The sequence below is a fragment of the Ptychodera flava genome, chromosome 14 (genome assembly GCF_041260155.1).
Source record: "Ptychodera flava strain L36383 chromosome 14, AS_Pfla_20210202, whole genome shotgun sequence".
Lineage (NCBI taxonomy): Eukaryota > Metazoa > Hemichordata > Enteropneusta > Ptychoderidae > Ptychodera > Ptychodera flava.
The window spans coordinates 32,254,596-32,274,322 of NC_091941.1; the positions used below are offsets into that span (position 1 = coordinate 32,254,596).

Genomic DNA, 19,727 nt, shown 5'->3' on the forward strand with positions numbered 1-19,727 from the left:
AATTAAAAAGCAAAAAAAAATTGGGTCAGGCATCATCAAGGTTTTCTCATTTAACGAAAGAAGCTGTTAAAATAGAGAAAAACCCATTCCAATGATGTCTTGAGTAAATGATTCAGCTATCTTGCCCTTACAGAAACAAAACAATCTCTGAGTATGCAAAGCGAAGGAGATAAGAAAATTGCCAGATTACTTGGAGGGTGCAGTCAAGTGAAATATTACATTAAAAAGTCTGTTTCTTATGGTAATGAAGTTGAAACAGTAGCACAGCATTTATGTGGATAGATTTCCTTAATGCGATAGCCTGGTTGAATCTTGCCTACCCTTCAAATAAATAACAGCCATGCATATCATTGGCTTGATAAACTACTACACTTTGTTGTCTCTCTGCTAATTTACTGGAAGCTCTCCCTCTTTGTCTTGGATATTTACGATGAAGTGATCAGGAGACGAGATAGATATTCCGGCTCGATCTTTCGCTTCTCTTCCCGATGATTCGGGATGCTTTGGTCAATATCTCCTTGTAATTGAGTCTAACTAAACGCTGACACAGTCTCTGCAGAATGTGTTTTCTTGTTTCAGATCAACCTTATAAACATTTAAGATTTACATGAATAATGTTCACATTCAGTCACGCATCTCCCTTGGCCAAATGACATATTTTTTGGAAGTTTTATGAAAACAAGTATTTTTTATAAGATGTGACAAAATTTCATATAAATAAGTTTACTCGTTCTTTCAATCAATTTTATTTGCAACATTAGTATGGATGAAGATAATTATTGCGATGGAATTTTTGTCCATTCCCTTTTATGCTACCCATGATAACAGTCACATAAAAACGCAGATCTGGACAAGATCAGACGCCATCTGTATAAATCAAACATCTCATGTTTTATTTAGCAAATTATGATTTATTCATCGTGTATCAAAAGAATTAGACTTTAAAAATCCATTTTGATGTACTCATTAAGTATCCAATTTCTGAAAAAGATTGTCTTCCTGTTCACCCATCCAAAGCTATGTTGTTATCCTATGCTATGATAGTTGTCATAGGTGCTATTGAAGAACATAGTCAATAGAACTTCTGTGATTATAAGTGAAGAAAATTTATTGTAACGTTGCATCATTTTCAGATCATTTTGTAAAGTCTAGCAAATTATACCATTATCTGTCTAAAAACCATTGTCTCTAAAAATATCATAACATAGAATTGACTGACAAAGAATTTATTTCAAATAATTTTGTGAGAAAGTTAGTTTTCTACATAAGGCTATCTTTAAAGTTGTTGTGCTGTAAAGGATTTTGTCTTGTGAGGAAGAATTCCCCGAAAAAAATTTACAGCAAAAGAGTTTATTTTCAAGTATAATTTGGTTTGTTATTATTTTGGTATGTGGTGAAACTAAATTTGTAAACTGCAGTGAAAAATACAATGAGAGGAGATGAAAAAGACACCCCAGAACAACAATAGATCTATATTTGTCACTTTCAAAATATTACACAAATACAACAAGGGTTACAATTCACCAGCTGAACAAAGGTGAAAAGAAATGATACATGTGAAGAGACTGTCTTTCAAACAAAGAAATATATTTTCGATAAATTTTGCTGAGTTTCTGATATTATGTTGTTGTAACAAAAACTTATCATGTTATTCAGTATCACAGGAAATTTCAGCAAGTACATTTAGATAAATTGCTCTCAGGTCACCATAAAGATTACAGCATAAAAGAAAGTGAATCCCATCTTCAACATAATTGCTATTACAAAATTCACAAAGCCCCAGCTATTAATACTTTTATGACAATGCTGAATGATTATGAACCATGTCACTCATATCGTGCTTTCTAAGCCCAAGAAATGAAGAACAATAATTAGATACAGGGGCTCGTACTCATGAAATATATCTAAGTCAAAGACCTGAACCTAAAGTTTATAAAATACCTTTCATAGCTAAAGAAATTTCTTATAAAAATGATTTGAAAATTGGATTGTTTCACTGTTAACATTTTGTCTAGCAATGGTAAAATTCCCCGAAAAAAATTTCATTCTATCGAAATTGTTTGTGGAAAGATTGTTGTGCAACCTATTTAATCAACAGAAGCTTGACGTTTCTGATTGTTCTATCTAGAAATTCGCTCTTTTAAATTCTTCTCTAAAAAATTGTCAGAAAAATCACTTCATTTATAAAATTGTCCTCGTGTTTTTGCAAAAAAAAGGCACATAGTTATCAAAGTATTTTATTAAGGAAAAGCTTTATAATCAAAGTATGCTTTAGAACAGTGTCCCTGTTGCCAAAACATCTTTTAGAAATTTAATTTCATGTCAAAATACACTGGATAAAAAGTTTCATCACATAACAGGAGGACACTCCAGATCTGAAAAAAAGTATGTCCATCTGAGATGCATCATGAAAAGGAATATTCGACAAAATAATTCTTGCTGTCAGACAGAAAATATCTCTGTTGCCGCAATTAGTAAACAGAAGGACACTGCACCTGCATGCAGTCACCTTTATGCAAAAACTAAGTTTCACTGCACTGTCTGGCAGTGTTTGGATCGTTTTTCCACTCTTACTGCGACATCACAATGGGATGAAATTTTGCTGGAGCATGGTACAAGTAATGTGGTTATCAACTCTCAATCCAATGCAAGCAAGTACAACGGGGGCACTTGTCATGGTGAACTATTGGGTACAGAAATGCAACCCCATCAAGAGGATTTGTACAAAGGTTGCAGTCAATAGTTCATTATTCACATTATGACTGATTGAGATCGTCCTAAATTCAAATACAAATTCTCATTTGGAAAAAGAAGTTGGTTATTATCAGGTATTCATGAGAGAAATGATCCATTATCAGCTTGTGAGTCAGAAAATTTTGAAATTCAATGGATAGGCATTAAAGGTTTTTAAAGACTGTCAAAGGTAATACTGAAGTTTCAGCTGAACAGATGACGACGTTATGGTTGCCCGTGCATTTTGCCTGTTTGAATAAAAAAGCAGGTCAACTGATGCATGCCACTGGAAAAACTGAATATTGGCCAAATTTTATTAAATTGAAATTGAGAGGGTGTGTATACAGGGCATCTTCCTGAAGCCCAGATCCGTTGTCTCATTTGACTTCAAAGTGGGGTATTTGTGCCACGTTTTGAATCCCTGTCTGTTATCAGAATGTGTCAACTTGCTTCGGTGACAATTTGTTCCTGAAGGGGAACACTGGTTTTCTTTCCACATCGATGCTGTTTGAAGTGGTTATCAGTGGAAAGGGTCGCCAAAAGCCGTTGTAGAAATTGATGTTATTGATGAGCAATACTTGAGACGGTCATTGGTACTGATCACATAAACAGCTGTGAATCAAATTCCAGGGACTGAATTGCTGGTAGTATTATTTTTGTTCCCTGGAAACACAATATCCCAGTCTCCAGGCAACACACACCGTGTCAGAATAAGGTGATTTGCTGTCATTATTTCGTAGCTAATGGGTGATGTGCTCAAGTGACTTCATTCCTCGGAGTCTACAGACTTTGCTACGTGTATATCTGCCGTTTGCAACATTTCTCTCCATCGAGGTTGAGGTACTCCAGTTAAATAAAAAACAGCGTGGCCAACTGTGTTTCCAGATTCAAGGGGTCAATAAAACAAACTGCCTTTGTCAGGTTTGGATCTTTGAAAATGCCATGAGTTGATTGGAATGTTCTGGCAAGTTCTGAAACTTTATGCATACACTAGTTATTTTTCAAAGAGGAAAATAATTGCAGCAACCAACTTTAATGTTCTGTCTTTAGTGTCAACTTGTTCCTTGTGTTTCTCAGCTTGTGATGTAATGGCTAAATATTTCATCCTTCATCATTAGTGAAAAAACCTGCTTTGTCTATATCCTTCTTATAATTCAGCATTTTGAAATCTCCTTCATCACAGATAAACTGCTACAGTATTTAAAACAAAAATCTGAAACCCATATCTCAACTAATGTTCCTTTCTGAGTTACATTTGTTTGAGTCAATGTACAAATTTCTGGCAATGTCATTGAGTCAGCCTAGTATCACCGTTTGTCATATTTTTGAAAACATTGTCTGGCATCAGAGAGGCATTTCTTTGAATCAGTGACACACAAATTCTTCATTTTCAATTTAAACTTTATCCTTTATGCTGAGATTCAAGAAAAGTAAAGTATTTAAAATAACTTTGACTATTGACAGGCCTCCTCCCTACTCTTGATCATACCTGCACGATTATAAAAGTCGATAACGAACCCATATGCACAAATTTCTTCCAAATGAAAACCTAGAAAAGCACTGATATATAATATAGACCTGCAGGTTTTGACTTAATTTTGCTGGTTTTTTTAACAATTTCAGGGTTTTTATCCATTTTTGTTGTTTCCTTACTTTTTCCAAAGCTGTAGAAACTGAGGGATGTGAATACTGGATAAATTACAGGATGTTGGCTGTTTTGCTTCAATTGTGAATTACAACTCAGAGAAAACGAAACTTTCCAGGCTGAGCAGTTGTTTGAGAATATTCATCTGGCTGTTGAAAAACAAAGTGGTAGATCTGTGACCTTACAGTGACATCCATTGTTCTAGCAACTTTAAGCCATTCTCCTTGAGGTTTACCAATGGTGTGCCCTCCGTGACATTTAACCTCAGGCGCAGGGCACTGACACAGTTATGTATTGAGACCACACTCTACACTTCTGACTTCTGTTGAACAGACACTCAACAAAGTGCGTTTTTTTCTCTTTTTTCCGCCTGGCAAAACAGGACTTTGCACAGTCATATACGTAATCATCCGATTGCTGTACACCAACCAACACAACCGGTGTGTACGGTCATTGCTCTGGTAGCGCCAGTACCATATCTGTCCACAACTGTTAACTACAAATGTGACTTTTTTATGATTGTCTGGAGTGAGCTGGGACTGGAACCTACATTGGGAGGAATTTGTTCCCTACGTTATACCCCAAAGTACACGTGATTGCTTTTTTGTGTGTTAAACAGCGCAGGCGCACATCCGGTGACATGGCCTCCGTTTCTCAGGTTATACCCCGTCAATGAAGATACCCAAGCTAATTTTCCTACCTTAGCCCATATCCTGCACACCCATGCATAGATTTCAAGCTTCATGCTTTCCACCATGATGGATCAGAAGCCGCCCAGTGTTAAGACAGGGGAGAAGGAACTGTAAGTCACTATGTCACTGAAACACTTTGATAAATATGGGCGTTTGATAAAAGTCAGCTAAAGTTCACAGGGTATAGTTCCGATGTCTCCAAGTATAGCAAAGATAATTTTGAATCCCTTATCGTAGAGATGAGGCATTTCATCCAATGGCTGAATAAAAAAAAAATCCCAACCAGCACTAATTGAATTTTACAAGTAAGTGTCATTGAGCTTGGTTGTATGTCCAAAATGCTGTTCAGGAGGATGTAAGAAGTAATACTCACATCACAGTTCTTGCTGTGGATCAGTCTCACGGGCTGCCTCGTGCAGTAACTGTCCTCATACGTTCCATAGTGTAGTACTGAATTGAAGTGCGTATGTGAAGGTGGTTTTGTGTCACCAATGTACATGTTCACATGTACATCCCTGTGAGTGTTTGGTGTGCGTGTCATGGCGTACGTACGTATACGCATTGGTAGTGTAGCAATCATATTAGCATGACATCATGATACAAGCTAATGTGGCAGCAATATAAAAAACAAGATATAGACTCAGACTCATAGTTGATAGTAAAAAATTCTGTGCATGTATAGCCCGCAGACTTCCATGAGCATTTGGTCTTCCTGAAGAGCAATTTCTCTAAGTCCTTTTTTCCATATGAGGAAATACGTTCTTTTAAATTTTGTTCCACTCTTCTAAGTCATCACATAGCATGAAAAACCCAGCACTGCTGCATCTACAGCAGTATTTACACCGGCCTTTCTTTCAAACATAGCCAACATGTCAATACATTGTTAAGTTTGTTCAGTTTGTTTTTTTATACATCATTTACAACTGCAGCAAGCTGACTGAAGACCTGCAACTTTATTCTAACCTGTGGTTATTTCGAATCAACATGACCACATTTTTTTCTCGGCACATTGAGGGAGCAGAGATACCAAGTGACAGCCACTGTTTAGGGCCTTATTATTGGGAAATCAATTGGAGCAGCTGTTTTCTTCACTATGAAACATGGTGAAGGGATGCCAAGCTAACCTCATGGCTCATGCAATCTATAATCATATTTATGGCTATACAACACTGGATATAAAAAATTTAAAAACATCCACAATTGCATTAATTATTAGTCAGTTTTCAGTCACGATGTCTGCTTGTTAAAGATGAACAGCTTCTTTACTAAAGAACTTAATTACTGTGGAAAGAATTTCTGGCCCAAAACTTGAATTTTTAATTTCTATATGGTTACAGCTGTAGATTATTTCATGTCGTCCTTTGATATTTTGTTGTCAAATTTACTTCTTGATGACGTATGAGAAACAAATCTTGCACTTCAGTGCAAAAGAAATGCCTTCAGTTCCGATTTCCTTGACATACAAATATCAGGCAAAAGAGCGAGGTTAAAACAATAGAAAGGATATGATAGGGCAATTATCAGTGAGTACATGTACCTGTATTTTTTCAGTGTTTCGATCCCTTCCAGCAAGAGTTCTTGGAATCTGAGTGAACTATTTTAGTCAACAGAATAATATCCATCTATACACAGCATCTGATGTTTAAATTGGGAAACTATGTACATGCTACGGCTCTGTTCTATATACTCTCTCTATCCAAATTGAAACATAGTCCCACTGGGAAATTCGTAAAATTTTGGAACCTTTTTTCTGGAGCACGATGCGAGACTTTCCCATCCTTCTGCGACTAACTGGTTTCTGTAATGACGTTCAACTAGTTTAAGATGAAAAGGCTCATTACCTGATTAGGCTGTGACTAAGAACGATGTACCTCTTGTGTCCAGCAATTCTCTTCTCTTGTTTGAGATGCTACTCTTGACTAATGAAGCCTATTGGAAAACACAAGAGAACCACGTTTTTTTTTTCAAACACACAAAATTTTTCCTCATTGTCATGGCTCCAGAGGAAGAAATGCAGCAAATGCAATCCGGGAGTAAATTGATAGTTTTGAATGACTGTGACACCAAGTGTTTAACTGTGATATTACCTAGAACCATTCACTCCGCCAGTTTATTTATTCATTTGTTATCGGTAAAAACATCATTTTGCAATGGCTTGGGCAAACAAAATTGCACAGCCCCATTAGTATTAATTGATGAATCTAAGTGAAAGTACAGTCCCTCACTACCATTGGTTGATGCTACCCTCACCAAAAATGGTATGTGCCAGACCTGTGAACCTGACATTGTCTAGGGAGGTCACGCTAGGTGGCAGGGAAGGTGAATATGATTAGATGGAACAGAAATGTGACATATCCTTCCATGCTTCCATTTACTCCTTTGCTGCCTACCCCTGCAACATAGTGGAATGTTCCATCAGGAGAACAAAATGTATATATGACTAAAGTATAGTTTTAGTTCAGTGGAAGATGTTAACTTGCCTGGAAAGGGAAGCTAGGCAGGCTAGCCGACAGGAAGCCGACTACTACAGTGCGGCGGCCTATAGGCCTATGCAGACACCGGACCTAGTGGAGAATTTGTGGTAATATCAGTGATATCTCTTCCTACTTTCTTGTGGTTTTTCTGCTTTTGGTCAAAAATTTTATATTTTGTATTTGGTACCAAAGTTACATGTATCACAAAGTTCAAATGTGTTGTAGATGCTGTTTCAACTTTATCAGAGCTAGCTGTGCTTTATATGCATGATGATATGAAGACCCGTCAAGTTTTCATGTGAACATTTTGCCTGGTTGTTTGGTTTCCTGCGATAGTTTACCCATTTATTTCTAATTTATAGATAAGCTTGACAGTCAAAAATCTGTCTGCAGTGAAATTTTGACTGAAAACTTTTCTTATAAGGTGGATTCAAGGTCATTTGTCAGATGAAAATTTATGATTTCATCTTAATCACCGCGGTTACCGAACATTAGTATGACACCCCCAGCTAGCCATTATAATATCATACTGAACACTCAGTTTGTGGGATTCACTTTACTTGGCACAGTGTTTGTCAGAGATGTAGTCAGTCAAAAAAAAGCTGTCAGAGAAAGATGAGTGCATCACTGAACATCGGTGAAATTCACAATAAGTTCCAAAGATGTTGAGAGGCACCATATGAACAGGTGCGTCACTTAGCTTTGCCATCTCCGTGCTCAAAAGGAAGTGATGAATGTTTTGCCACTCTCCATTCAACGTCAGTCAAGAAAAATGTTAATCCTCAACTGACAGTAAATATTCTATACTGGCATGATTACAAGCCGATGCTAAGATACTGAGGATGCTATGATAATATCCACAATCACTTTGATAAATGATAGCCACAGAAAAATATTTTTGTTCACTTTCTACCGAGATAATGATTATTGAATTCCAATTAATAACATTTTATTTGCTTCCTGTTATTTTTTAACTTTTAAAGGGGTATGTGAAAAGCATATAACAAGACAGATATATCCGTTAAATGTTTTAAAGTCGAGTACCTCTTATGCAATATGAATCAATACAGGGAATAGTGAAGCCAGAGTGTTGTTAGATGTATAAATTTCTGTGGGTGGTGAATGGATTTTACCACTATGGAAAAAACAACAAAGCACCCAGCTTGACAGCAGTACTTGCATGTCAGTCGCATGTCACAGCTGATGCACAGGCAAAGAAGCCCTATCTTTAACTTGATGTAGTTTTGATGTACTACAGGTGTGTTCAGTGTGAGGACAAATATTGTCCTTATTCCAGGTGATTGTCAAACAGCATACTGGTACATAGCCAGGAGGATCGTCTGTGCATTTTCTTGTTTGCTTTTGACATGGTCCAGTGCCGTGTCAAAAAGGCCTGTCTAGCACTTTGTTTGTACAGAGAATGTGGGACGAGGAGGCACTGGAAAGCTGGGAAACTAAATACACCTAGGTGTCCTAATCAAATCATCCTACTCTTGATACTCACAACGGAGAATACTCCTTTTTTCGTGTTTGCCTGATATCCAAAGCTTTAATTATTGAAAATTTCATCAGACTAATTTTAAACTAATTTTCAAGGACTTTAGAAATTCACTCAAAACTGGCGACACAGCTTTCCTTTGAATGTCCCTTTGAAAATCTGATATCTAAAGAATCAATACAAAAATCTCACTGATTGCATTCAGTACTGAAATCTGAGAATATTTGAGCACATATTATGAAAGACATTCAACGGTTTTAAGAATTCGTCAAATTCAAAAAGAACTGGCTTTTCGTAAATTTGCAAGTCCTTATTTAACAAAAAACGCTGATGTGAGCCTCATGGATGAACTGAAAATATTTTGACAGGAAACGGCAGATGAAATACCTTTCTATAATCGGCTGGTTTGAAATTTTGTCTGAAGTAGCTTGATTCTGATACAGGAAGCACATCTGCATGACGACTTTTTAATATGAAGTTAAACCGTTCATGCACAATGGAGGTTTTCTTATAGTTACATGTGAGCACTATCCTAACAATAATACAACGTCCCTCCTTCCTCATCCATCATCTGTGTCAACTTAAATCCTTGTCTTGCATGATTAACTACACAACCGTGTAACTGACAGATACCAAGTCTGCTTTAAATTGACGCTCTAAGAGTCTTCAAATGCCTTTACCCATGCTGAAATTGTTTAAGTACTAGAGATTTTGTTTATCGACTATTCCTTTTTTAGTTTTTTTGCTAGCTATAGAAATGCAACAACTTGGAAAAACATTTTTCGCCTAGACCTGCTTGTTCCTGTACCACTTTACCGTTTAATGTGCACTAGAAATGTTTGGAAAGGCAAGGGTTTAACACTGACTGCACAATAAAACTACAAGCTCGTCAAATTGGAGTCGCTGATTGGCAAATTCCATGTTGGGCACATTGGCCTTATACCTTGTGTAAAACCCCTGTGATGTAGTGGGGGCAAATCTAATTGCTAACGTTGTAAGCATGGTTGGCGAAGCTGCAACTCAAAGCTGCTTGTATACAAGATTTATGTATTTTGTCAATTGGACTGTCATTAGCCAGTCACCTGTAAAAGCCTGGGTCTTCCAAATGCTTCCTGACTGCCTGCTCAGATGCCATTTTCTGCAAAGCCATCCTACAAAATGGCAATGGAAGAGAGAAGACAGCCTAATCAATTTCATTGAATACCCCATTAAATATATCAGAATGATGAAGCAAATAATTGTATATAAGAAATATAAATGTCAGAAGAAACTAGAGAATTACGTTGAGTAAGACCTTGATATATTGAATCAATTGAATATGTAGAAGGTTGGGTACAATAATATCATCCTATAGGAAACCTTTAATTGCAGTACACCTACTGGGTAATTGTTTTGTACTAGTCGTTCACAGTTCATAAAGTTCTCCATACCTGCCAAAAGCAGTTTGGCATAGCATGAGTATTTAAAACTACGGTTAACGAATAGCAAATGTGAATTCCATATCAACATGATTTTTATTGTATTTTTAAAAGGGAAGAATTATGCATTGTCATTCCTAGAGATGTTTTGAAATTCCTGTCTGGAAAGCATCTACATATTTATATTGTTCTATATTATTGTTCTACCGTAGTAAGAACCACCATGCTGTAGTTCATCTGTCCATGTTTTACAAAATATCATAAATGATAAAATAAGTCTCAACATAACGTCACACTTTTATCAACATTTAAGAGCTTTCATGTATTTCAGATTTTTATGTTATTATTTTGTCAACATCATACTGTTTTCATCAAGCCTAATTCAGAATGCTACAGGACATCCTGAATCAGGCACTTTTAAAAAAAGATAATTAATGATCAGGCACTTTTTAAAAAAAAAAGATAATTAATGATCAGGCACTTTTTAAAAAAAAGATAATTAATAATTAGATTTCTATTTCGTCAAGTTGTCTGATCATGGGAAGTAATGGGTTAGTACTTTTGGAAATTGCCTTTTAAATTCATAAGCTCTGTTATCAAAATAACTCGACTGGGTTGAAAACAGATTGCTATCCAAAAAACTATGTTGTAGAATACATCCTTGTCACATCCAAATATTTTAAGGTCTGTTGTTTATAAAACCTGCACACAGGACACAATGTTATTGTCTCTGTGTCTCTGAAAGTCTTCCTTGTCTAATTCCAACATCGTCCCTCCTGGGCATTTATACCACTGATAGTGATACAAAACTGCTACTTTTCAAAGTTTACATTTTAATTAGTAAGATACACATTGGCAATGGGAGGCAGAGCTACTGGTTCTTGAACAAACAGAAACAGACACCAGAAAAAAAGTGGTTGAGCAATCAGAAACAGCATGACATATCTATCAGTAGCACCATGAGTGCAAATTTAGCCTTATGTGTCTGCAGTGTCAGTCTGCGATTGGGCTTTTCCTTCCATGATTGATCATTGTAGAAGGCCCATGCTCATACACACATTTACACCTCACTTCTTTCTACGGCAAAGTGATGCCCACAGACCTGTTAAGAAACTCATGAGAGACTGCAGATTACATTCATCATAATAATATTGTATGAATTTGATACAGGGGTAGATAGTGTGAAAGTATGGAATTTCAATAAATCTTTGTTTGAAAGAGAGTAGCGTAGACTTAAAGGATTATTTTGCTTCCACTTTATTTGCAAGTTTCTACCTATGTGCATATCCTAAACATGTTGGCAATCTTGCTGGCATTTATAAATCATAAAATTTAAGAAGAGATTTTCAAGTTTTACCAGGAAGAGGAAGGAAAAAGGTGATGAATTTGTACATGAGAAATATAAAATTTATCAAAGTATGTATGTCTGCATGCTTCCAGCAATATTGACAAATTCTCATATTTTGAAATATGATACTTCGGTGACCTGCTGTGTACACTCTACCTACCAATCAGGAAAAAAAATGAACAATTCCTGGGTGATGAACAAAATCTTTAGTGATGAATTTGTACTTATTCGGGCATTGTTTTCTTCTCTCTCGTTTTCCAGCATCATTGCAATCCGTAAAGAAAAATCACGAGATGCTGCTCGTTCCAGGCGAGGGAAAGAGAACTATGAGTTCTACGAGCTGGCTAAGATGCTTCCTTTGCCCGGTGCCATCACCAGCCAACTCGATAAGGCTTCCATTATCCGGCTCACAATCAGCTACCTTCGGATGCGAGACTTTGCAACGCAGGGCGATCCACCATGGAATGTCATCAGAGAAATCCCACCCAATACATCAGTACTGCAAAAAGGTATGAATACACACCTGAAAATTTTTATTGTACAATCTCTACAACAGTCCAAAGACACTGCATTTTAAATGTTACACCGCTCTAGTGCAATTTGAAAGATTGTTTTTGTATGGTGCATATTTTTCCCAAATTGTCTATTTATAGTGATTAAATTCATTTTTTTAATTATTTGAATACAAAACAGCTCATGGGGATATGTTGCCATTGAAATTCAATGCCATTCTTTCAATTTTCTTGCATTTCTCCCATTGCTGGGTGACACCACATTATAATATGACACCTACAGTGTTGAAGAGATCAATCAACCTTGTGTACAGCAAAACATGCTAAGGCAATTACAAATGGCAGGAAGAGTTACTCTAATCCTTTCTCCAAGATATATTTGTCCTGATCCTATCAATATCACGGCAGTGCTCGGCCTGCAGTTTATAGGAGGAAATACAAGTGAAAGGGGGAGCACCTTTTCTTTTCATTTCTCCTGTATGCTCCGCACAATAAAGTGAAATATTACCATCTGCACAACTCACATTAAAAACAAGGTAGACAGGTGGTAAAGTTTTAGATATACAGTTTCCATCCTCATTCACCAGGCATCATTCAGTTGTCTCGGTTAGGCAATATTGTATTAAGGCAGTCAAAGTTCAACTTTCATTGTGTCCAGAAATAGCGATGCTATAAATCATGATAAGACTGTCACTCCCAGAAGGAAAAATGGATAACCTTGGCAATAAAAATGTCTATAAAAAAGTTCATAAAAATCACCAAACCATGGCATTGAAGTATTTTAAGCAAAAGCTACAGCAAAACATTTTCCTCGCTGGAACTGAACACATGCACACATACACAATTCAAGCAACACGGTTAATACCTCTGAAATTCCAAATGAAGTTGGATTTCAAGTTATTTTCTTACTGCATGATATATCATTATATATATATATATACATATACAGTATATATATATATATATATATATGTGTGTGTGTGTGTGTGTGTGTGTATGTGTGCACATTTGTATAGACATGTACTTACAGCATATCATGCGGTTAGAAAATTACTTGGATTTGAATAGATATAAGCTTCATTTTAAAATTTATACTTACACGCTATTCAGCATACATCTGATATAGAGCTTTAGGCCAAGAAAATGTGTTTTCATTAACTTGACCTGCCATATTTTAAAACTATAAGTTATGATGTTTTATCCATTGAAGTGTGAAAGCTACGGCTGCAAATATAGGGGAAATCTTACCAAGATTTGGATTTAATGATAAAATTAAAATAGTTCCCTCCGATCTAACCCATTTCAACAAGCCATGTTTTTGCGGAAAACGTTTTTTTATATTTTCACCTTAATGTGAAACAGTTTAATCTTCATTGAAGCCTTCCGAATTATTTTATCACATGAATAAAATAACAAATTTGCGGCTTTGGAATGTTTCCTCTAACTCTGTATCTTCCAGAGTTCTGAAGCTAATGTGATATTGTAATGAATAAATCTTTCAAAGAGTGCTTCTGTATATGTCACATTTAATTTTTCATTACATAGTTCCATATTGACACAGATGACAGGCTAGGGCACACGATTTATAGCTCTCTTGGAGTGCTTGCCTACATGAATATATTAATTACATTGTATCTGTTAATGTAAGGGAGAGGAAAAATTGGAAAATATGTGTCCATTCATGGCAACTGATGCATAACAAATTGATTTGAGTATCAGCAGAAATCGGTTAAGTTGTACTGATCATCCGCTCACCCCAAGATCTGGACTGCAAACCAAGCAATACTGACTACATTGACCCCTAATGAGTGTATATTTCTGAGGTTAAGCCCTCAGCCCATTCCACAGAGAAAATCATTTCCGCTCTAGACGTGTACTGGCACACTCACATATATATATATATATATAGTTTATTGGCTACCCCTATGAAAACTCATATAGTCAGTGAGTGAATGTGCAACACGCCAACAATTCTCCTGTGCAGTCCATGAAATGTCTTTACTATTACCTTGACTTACTGCAACATAATAAACGCCAATAGACTGTAAAATGAAGGCCAGAGAGGAAATCAAAAGTACAAGTTTTTCTCTATTTAGGCAAACACAACATTAGCCAAGCTTCAGCTATTCTCATGGACTTTGCGTCAGGCAAAACCATTTGACTGTTCAAGCAATAAGGCATGTCACAGAAAATGTTTTCCAAAGGAAGAAATTTAACGAAACAATTCCCAATAAAGCTGACACTTACCCTTACCCTTTTAATTTGTTTCTAGATTTTAAGATGCCAAGACGACGGAGCGCTAGCGTCATAGCAACGGAGGTTTTTGAGCATCACCTTGGAAGTCATTTGTTGCAGGTGAGAGTGTGGTTGTTTGTTAATTTTGTGATAGAGTCGGTGAATGCCAGCATATTCCATCACTCTTAACATGCAGAGCACTGTTGAAATTTATGACATGTGTAACGTCATTCATTTTCACCTCATGCTTTGTCTTAATGTGTAATTTAACATGAACTGTGAACACTTTACTGCAACCAAATGTCAAGCTGCCATTACGTTCAACTGGAGATGACTGTTTTTATTTAAAACGTGCGTACTTCATCATAAATTTTGATGGTCGTTCCGATAATGGCAAAGTCCTTGCGCCTAAGCCAAAGCACATTGCTGCGTCAACTTGTACACAGCAAAATTGTAAAATAGTGAATACTACACTTGAATCTTTTCTTAAAATTGAAAATGTGATTTTTTGTTTGGACTCTGAAGATGAAATTTTGTGACTGAATCATCTAAATTTGGATTTAAAACCTTTTAAATTGTCAACTACTGAAGTTTCTGTTTTGTCGAATATTTGAAGTGAGGCTTTTGAGATACGCCTTTTCCCTCACAACCTGATGTCTGGAGTGACCTGCTTGTGATCAAAATCTCTTGATGCAACATGTGGTCTATTTGATGGTTTAGCTAATTGCTTCTTATTTCCAAAACACACGGAAATGAAAAGTCCTAAAACAAGCCATATTGAATGGAGCACACAGCTTTCCAATAAACATGTAGAATTCCTCATGTAATTAAAAAGAACGTCCATGGAGAAGGAATTTCCGGCATGAGGGGAAAACTGCCCGCTACCAGGATTTCTCTGTTCATGGCACAGTGACTGCACGTAATCTGGTAAAAATACCTGACTGAAATAGGACTTGACAATTGCAACATTTTCATTTCCATTCAACCATAAAACAGGTTTGGAAACTTGCAAATACAAATGAAAGATTAAAATGTAATTTTGGATGAAGGCGTGTTTTCCAACGCAGGGAGCTCGCGCATGGTCTACGCCACTTGACACTGAAGTGGCCCAATTAACCATCTTGTTTCCTTTTGTGTAATTGAATTCACTGGAGCAAAAATTGTAAGCTACCTGCCAGTTTCAAACAAAAAAAGGAGAAAAGTGGGCAGGGCCTTCTTGTTTTCTTTTCTTTTTTCTGATTAAGTTTGAGTGGCTTTGATGGTTTCAAGGCACTGATTTCACATTTGCTGTTACCATGTTGACCAAGCAAAACATTCCTGTAGATCTACCGTAGCAACCTGACTAAAGGACTTGATTAAATCAGGCTGGTAAAAAAAAACGACTCATGCATTTGAAGGAATACTGCCATATACCTTCCATGCTTGGTTGCCAAATTCAAAATTTCTGACCTCTGCGTTTGAAATGGGAGGAAGGGAGACCGCATTAAAATTACGTACACATTTGTAGAGAAAGCTGTACGTTACTATGGTTAACTGCCAGAGCAAACCACTGTTTCACTGTGGTTTAATAACTAATACACTTGCAAAGTAACACTTGATCGGGATGTTAAGTTTTTACAGATATTTTTTCTTCTGACTTTGAAGAACAACATTTTTCATACAACCAGAAATGAGATTTTTAATGTAGAGACTCCAAGCAGAATCCTGGAATGAACAAGAAGTACATTTCAACAAATATTGAACTTGTATTTGGATAGAGGATAGCATATGAAAAATAATAGATGACTGGTTAATCACTAAAATTTATGTAATATCTAAAATTGTCGTAGTTTTAACTTAAAAATATGAGGAGTTCAAAATACTGCAATTTCTTAAGATTTGGTGAAAATATTTCTTTGGTACACCAATTCTATCTGTGAAACTCCACCCTTTTACCAAAATGGTTTGGCCCAAACCCGTTTTTCGTCAATGGTGATTGTTCAACTGTTTACAGGGACTTTGGGGTGAACAAGTTAAAGTAAAGCAGATTAGGAATGAGTTGGTGTGATGAGACATGAAAAAATTGAGCTGTTTGAGTTTGTCAGGTATGATTATGTCAAATATATAGCTTTTGGTGTATCTAAATGATAAAATAAAAGTGAAATATGGGAAGCCATGATTCCCTACTTGAAAACTAACAATGGGTTAAACCTGACAGAAATGCCCTATACCAATCAATTTATTGCAACTTTTCAGATTTTTATCATGAATCTGAATATTTGTCAATGGTTGAATTCACTTCTTCTATGTGACAAACTATGTTTGGAGGGCAGCAAAGTTTCAATAATTCAAAGCATTTTAAAGTCTTTCCCTGACAAAATAGCACACAACTCTTACCACTATACTGCTTATACTACTTCTGATGGTGATAACAATAAAAGAATATCTGGGTGTCTCAGATTCATGATACAACAACAAAACATCACTACTGCCACAGTGCTACAGCGACTACTAATCCCTATGATAAAAAAATGATAACATTATAAAACGAAAACTAGAGATCAGAGATTTAAGAGATGAGAGAAGCTTTGTTTGGTAATGTTGTGTATAATATCGACAATCATTTCTGAGTTTGCATCAACCTCTTATTCTATGAATAACTTTGAGATTTAGGCTTTTTTCTGGCAAAAAAAGTGATAAAACACTTGCAGTGTTCTTACACATTAACAAGTTTATGATTTTTGTCTTACACTCAATTTTAAAAAGCTAGTTGAAAAATATATGTTATGAAAGGTATGTTTTAAGAAAGTTTCATTAATACATATTGTAATTAAACTTACTGGAATGCATTTTTCATTTGAAACATTTTTGTTAATCCAACAAAAATTCTGGTTAATTTGGGCTGGCTATTGTGTAATGTATGGTTAGCTGGTAAAATCACCTGGTGAATGGCCATATTTAATTTTATCGGTATTTTTAAAGGACCAGTTAAACTGAAATTTTAAATTCAAATGAAAAAATCTATTATTATAATTGTTTGAAGTCTGAAATGATGAAAATTACATTAAGATTAACACTTGGGGAAATAAGACCCAGTCTTTCAGAGAAACAGCTTGTGCATGCACACACACACTCATGTTCATGTAACCATAGAAACATTTTGATTGGCATTTGGTATTCTGGAGGAAAAAAACCACAATTATCACAGTGAAGCAGATAAAAGTTGTATGAATATTCAGGACAAAAATGGAAGCACAGACTGATCTCCAATTTTCCTGAACTGTGTTTTAACTTTGTGATTTGCAATGAAAATTGATAACCCTATCGTAAGTTGAAAATGCTTCACCTGATCTAGAAAAGAAAAATGGGTTGTTCCATGATTGCCTTGGCTGTGTTATCTAAACTATGACAAATGACCACAGCGCTAACTGTCCTCTGATGTTTATTCTAAAATAATAAAGGTTTACGTTCGGGAAAATTTAAGCTGAGCTTTTATCTTGACATCCAATCCAAGTCAAGGAGAATCCTTTTTCAAAGTCCATTGTGATCAATAAATTCAGAAATGAAAACAGACAATGCAGGAGAGACAGTCTCCATGATTCATAAAACATGTGGTAAACACACACATTTTTATGTACAAGATATTACTTTAACATCAGTCAGAGAAATTGCATCCTTGAATTTCAGGATTATCTCTGAACTTTGTCAGCATCGATTGGGACCATATATCAAAAAACTCATGTTCAAATTGCCAAACATTGTTCCCAAGTTTTCTTGAGTACATTCAGCACAAACCAACTTTGTTTTGTTGTTTTATTTTGCCAAAATGTAAAATGTTGGAGTATTCAGGCTTCAATTAATACTTAATTATTGAGAAATTGGGATCCATTGCTGAAATAATAATAATAATAATCAGAAAATTGATGTTACTTACTGCTTTGTTTTGTGTTACTTTCCAGTGTCTGTAGTGACAGTTTTATCATTATATACAAACAAATGTTTCTGATAAGTTGAACAGTACACACAAAAAATGAAAATTAGGGTAATTCTATACTCCATGAAAAGTCAGCACTGACAAGGATGCAAATAATTTGAGTCTCTCAAAGAATTTTAAAAAACGGAAAAGTATCAAAATTTAAAAAAACAGAAAAGTATTAATTCAATCAAATTGAAAAGTAATTGGTGGACTAAGAGGTGAACTGCAACTTAATAAAATTTCTGAGCAAGAAGCCCGCGCTTTACTGGTAGCTGAGTTAGAACAGTCAATTTGTATTTTCCCATGTTCTCTAGTACTTGGCCTCCAAGTTAAAACTTTTAACCTTTTTAAAGCACAGGAGAATAGAGCTAAAGAGACTTGCTAACTAATCAGGGGACGCTGTCAGGGCCAAATCGTAAAAGTTTTTGATCCAATAAGCATTATCATTAAGGTCTGGACTGGTGATTACTACTTTAAGCAAATGATGCAATTGGAAGTCAATGAACATTGTCTTATAAGATTACGGGTGATGCACACACTTGTTGTGCAGGAGATAATATGGGCATCACCAGAGAGAGATGAATCGGAGATATTTGGATCTGACATTAAGCATTGACTGCAGTTCAGTACCGTGATCACTCCTTAGAGATACTGCCTTATCTGTTTTGCAGTTTGTGTCATTATCTGACTCTGTTGCTGTTTTGATGACATGACTTATGTATGAGCTCGCTTCATGCCGTAGTAACCCCCCTAGGACCTATTGAAAATTGGAGGAGAAGCGCACCAATTTTGGACAACTGCTGGCTTCAGAGTAAACGCAAACAGTTCAAAAATTGCCCAGTCTCCTCAGAGATATTAACAGCTCTTGTCTACTGCTGAATACTTATCAACCTGATGAAGAAAAAGATGGTCACTACAAGATGACCAGCACCTAGGGCATGTTTTCATATCAAATTCTGGGCACATTTATTTATTTTTTCAAAGCGAAAATTAAATATCTCATCAAAACTGTAGTGTTACTTCTTTTAATTTTTCCTTTTTTAATTCTCAGATTTATTTTAAAATCGTACTCTAATGAAGTAATTTTAAACTTCTAAAACACAAAAATAGATATTCAGATATTTGTTTTGTGTACATAAGTGTACAAATTTACAAATAGATAATATATTTGAATAAAAAATTTGCAAAAATAACGTCTGAACGCAGATACTGAAACA

At 35.7% G+C, this 19,727-nt stretch overlaps 2 protein-coding genes across 10 annotated transcripts in view; one reads left to right on the forward strand and one right to left on the reverse strand.

Annotated features, from left to right (window-relative positions):
* LOC139150200 (neuronal PAS domain-containing protein 3-like) overlaps window positions 1-19,727 on the forward strand; it is a 138,357-nt gene that overhangs the window by 79,113 nt on the left and 39,517 nt on the right. For 6 of the 9 annotated variants that reach the window (XM_070722412.1, XM_070722419.1, XM_070722416.1 and 3 more), the window contains 2 exons: window positions 12,070-12,317; window positions 14,593-14,675. In XM_070722412.1, coding sequence (XP_070578513.1) covers window positions 12,070-12,317; window positions 14,593-14,675 — 331 coding nt within the window. Of the gene's footprint in view, window positions 1-880; window positions 5,181-7,531; window positions 7,652-12,069; window positions 12,318-14,592; window positions 14,676-19,727 lie in introns of those variants that run through there. The other 3 variants (XM_070722418.1, XM_070722414.1, XM_070722413.1) reach the window with 3 other exon arrangements.
* LOC139150202 (egl nine homolog 1-like) overlaps window positions 1-19,727 on the reverse strand; it is a 227,996-nt gene that overhangs the window by 56,021 nt on the left and 152,248 nt on the right.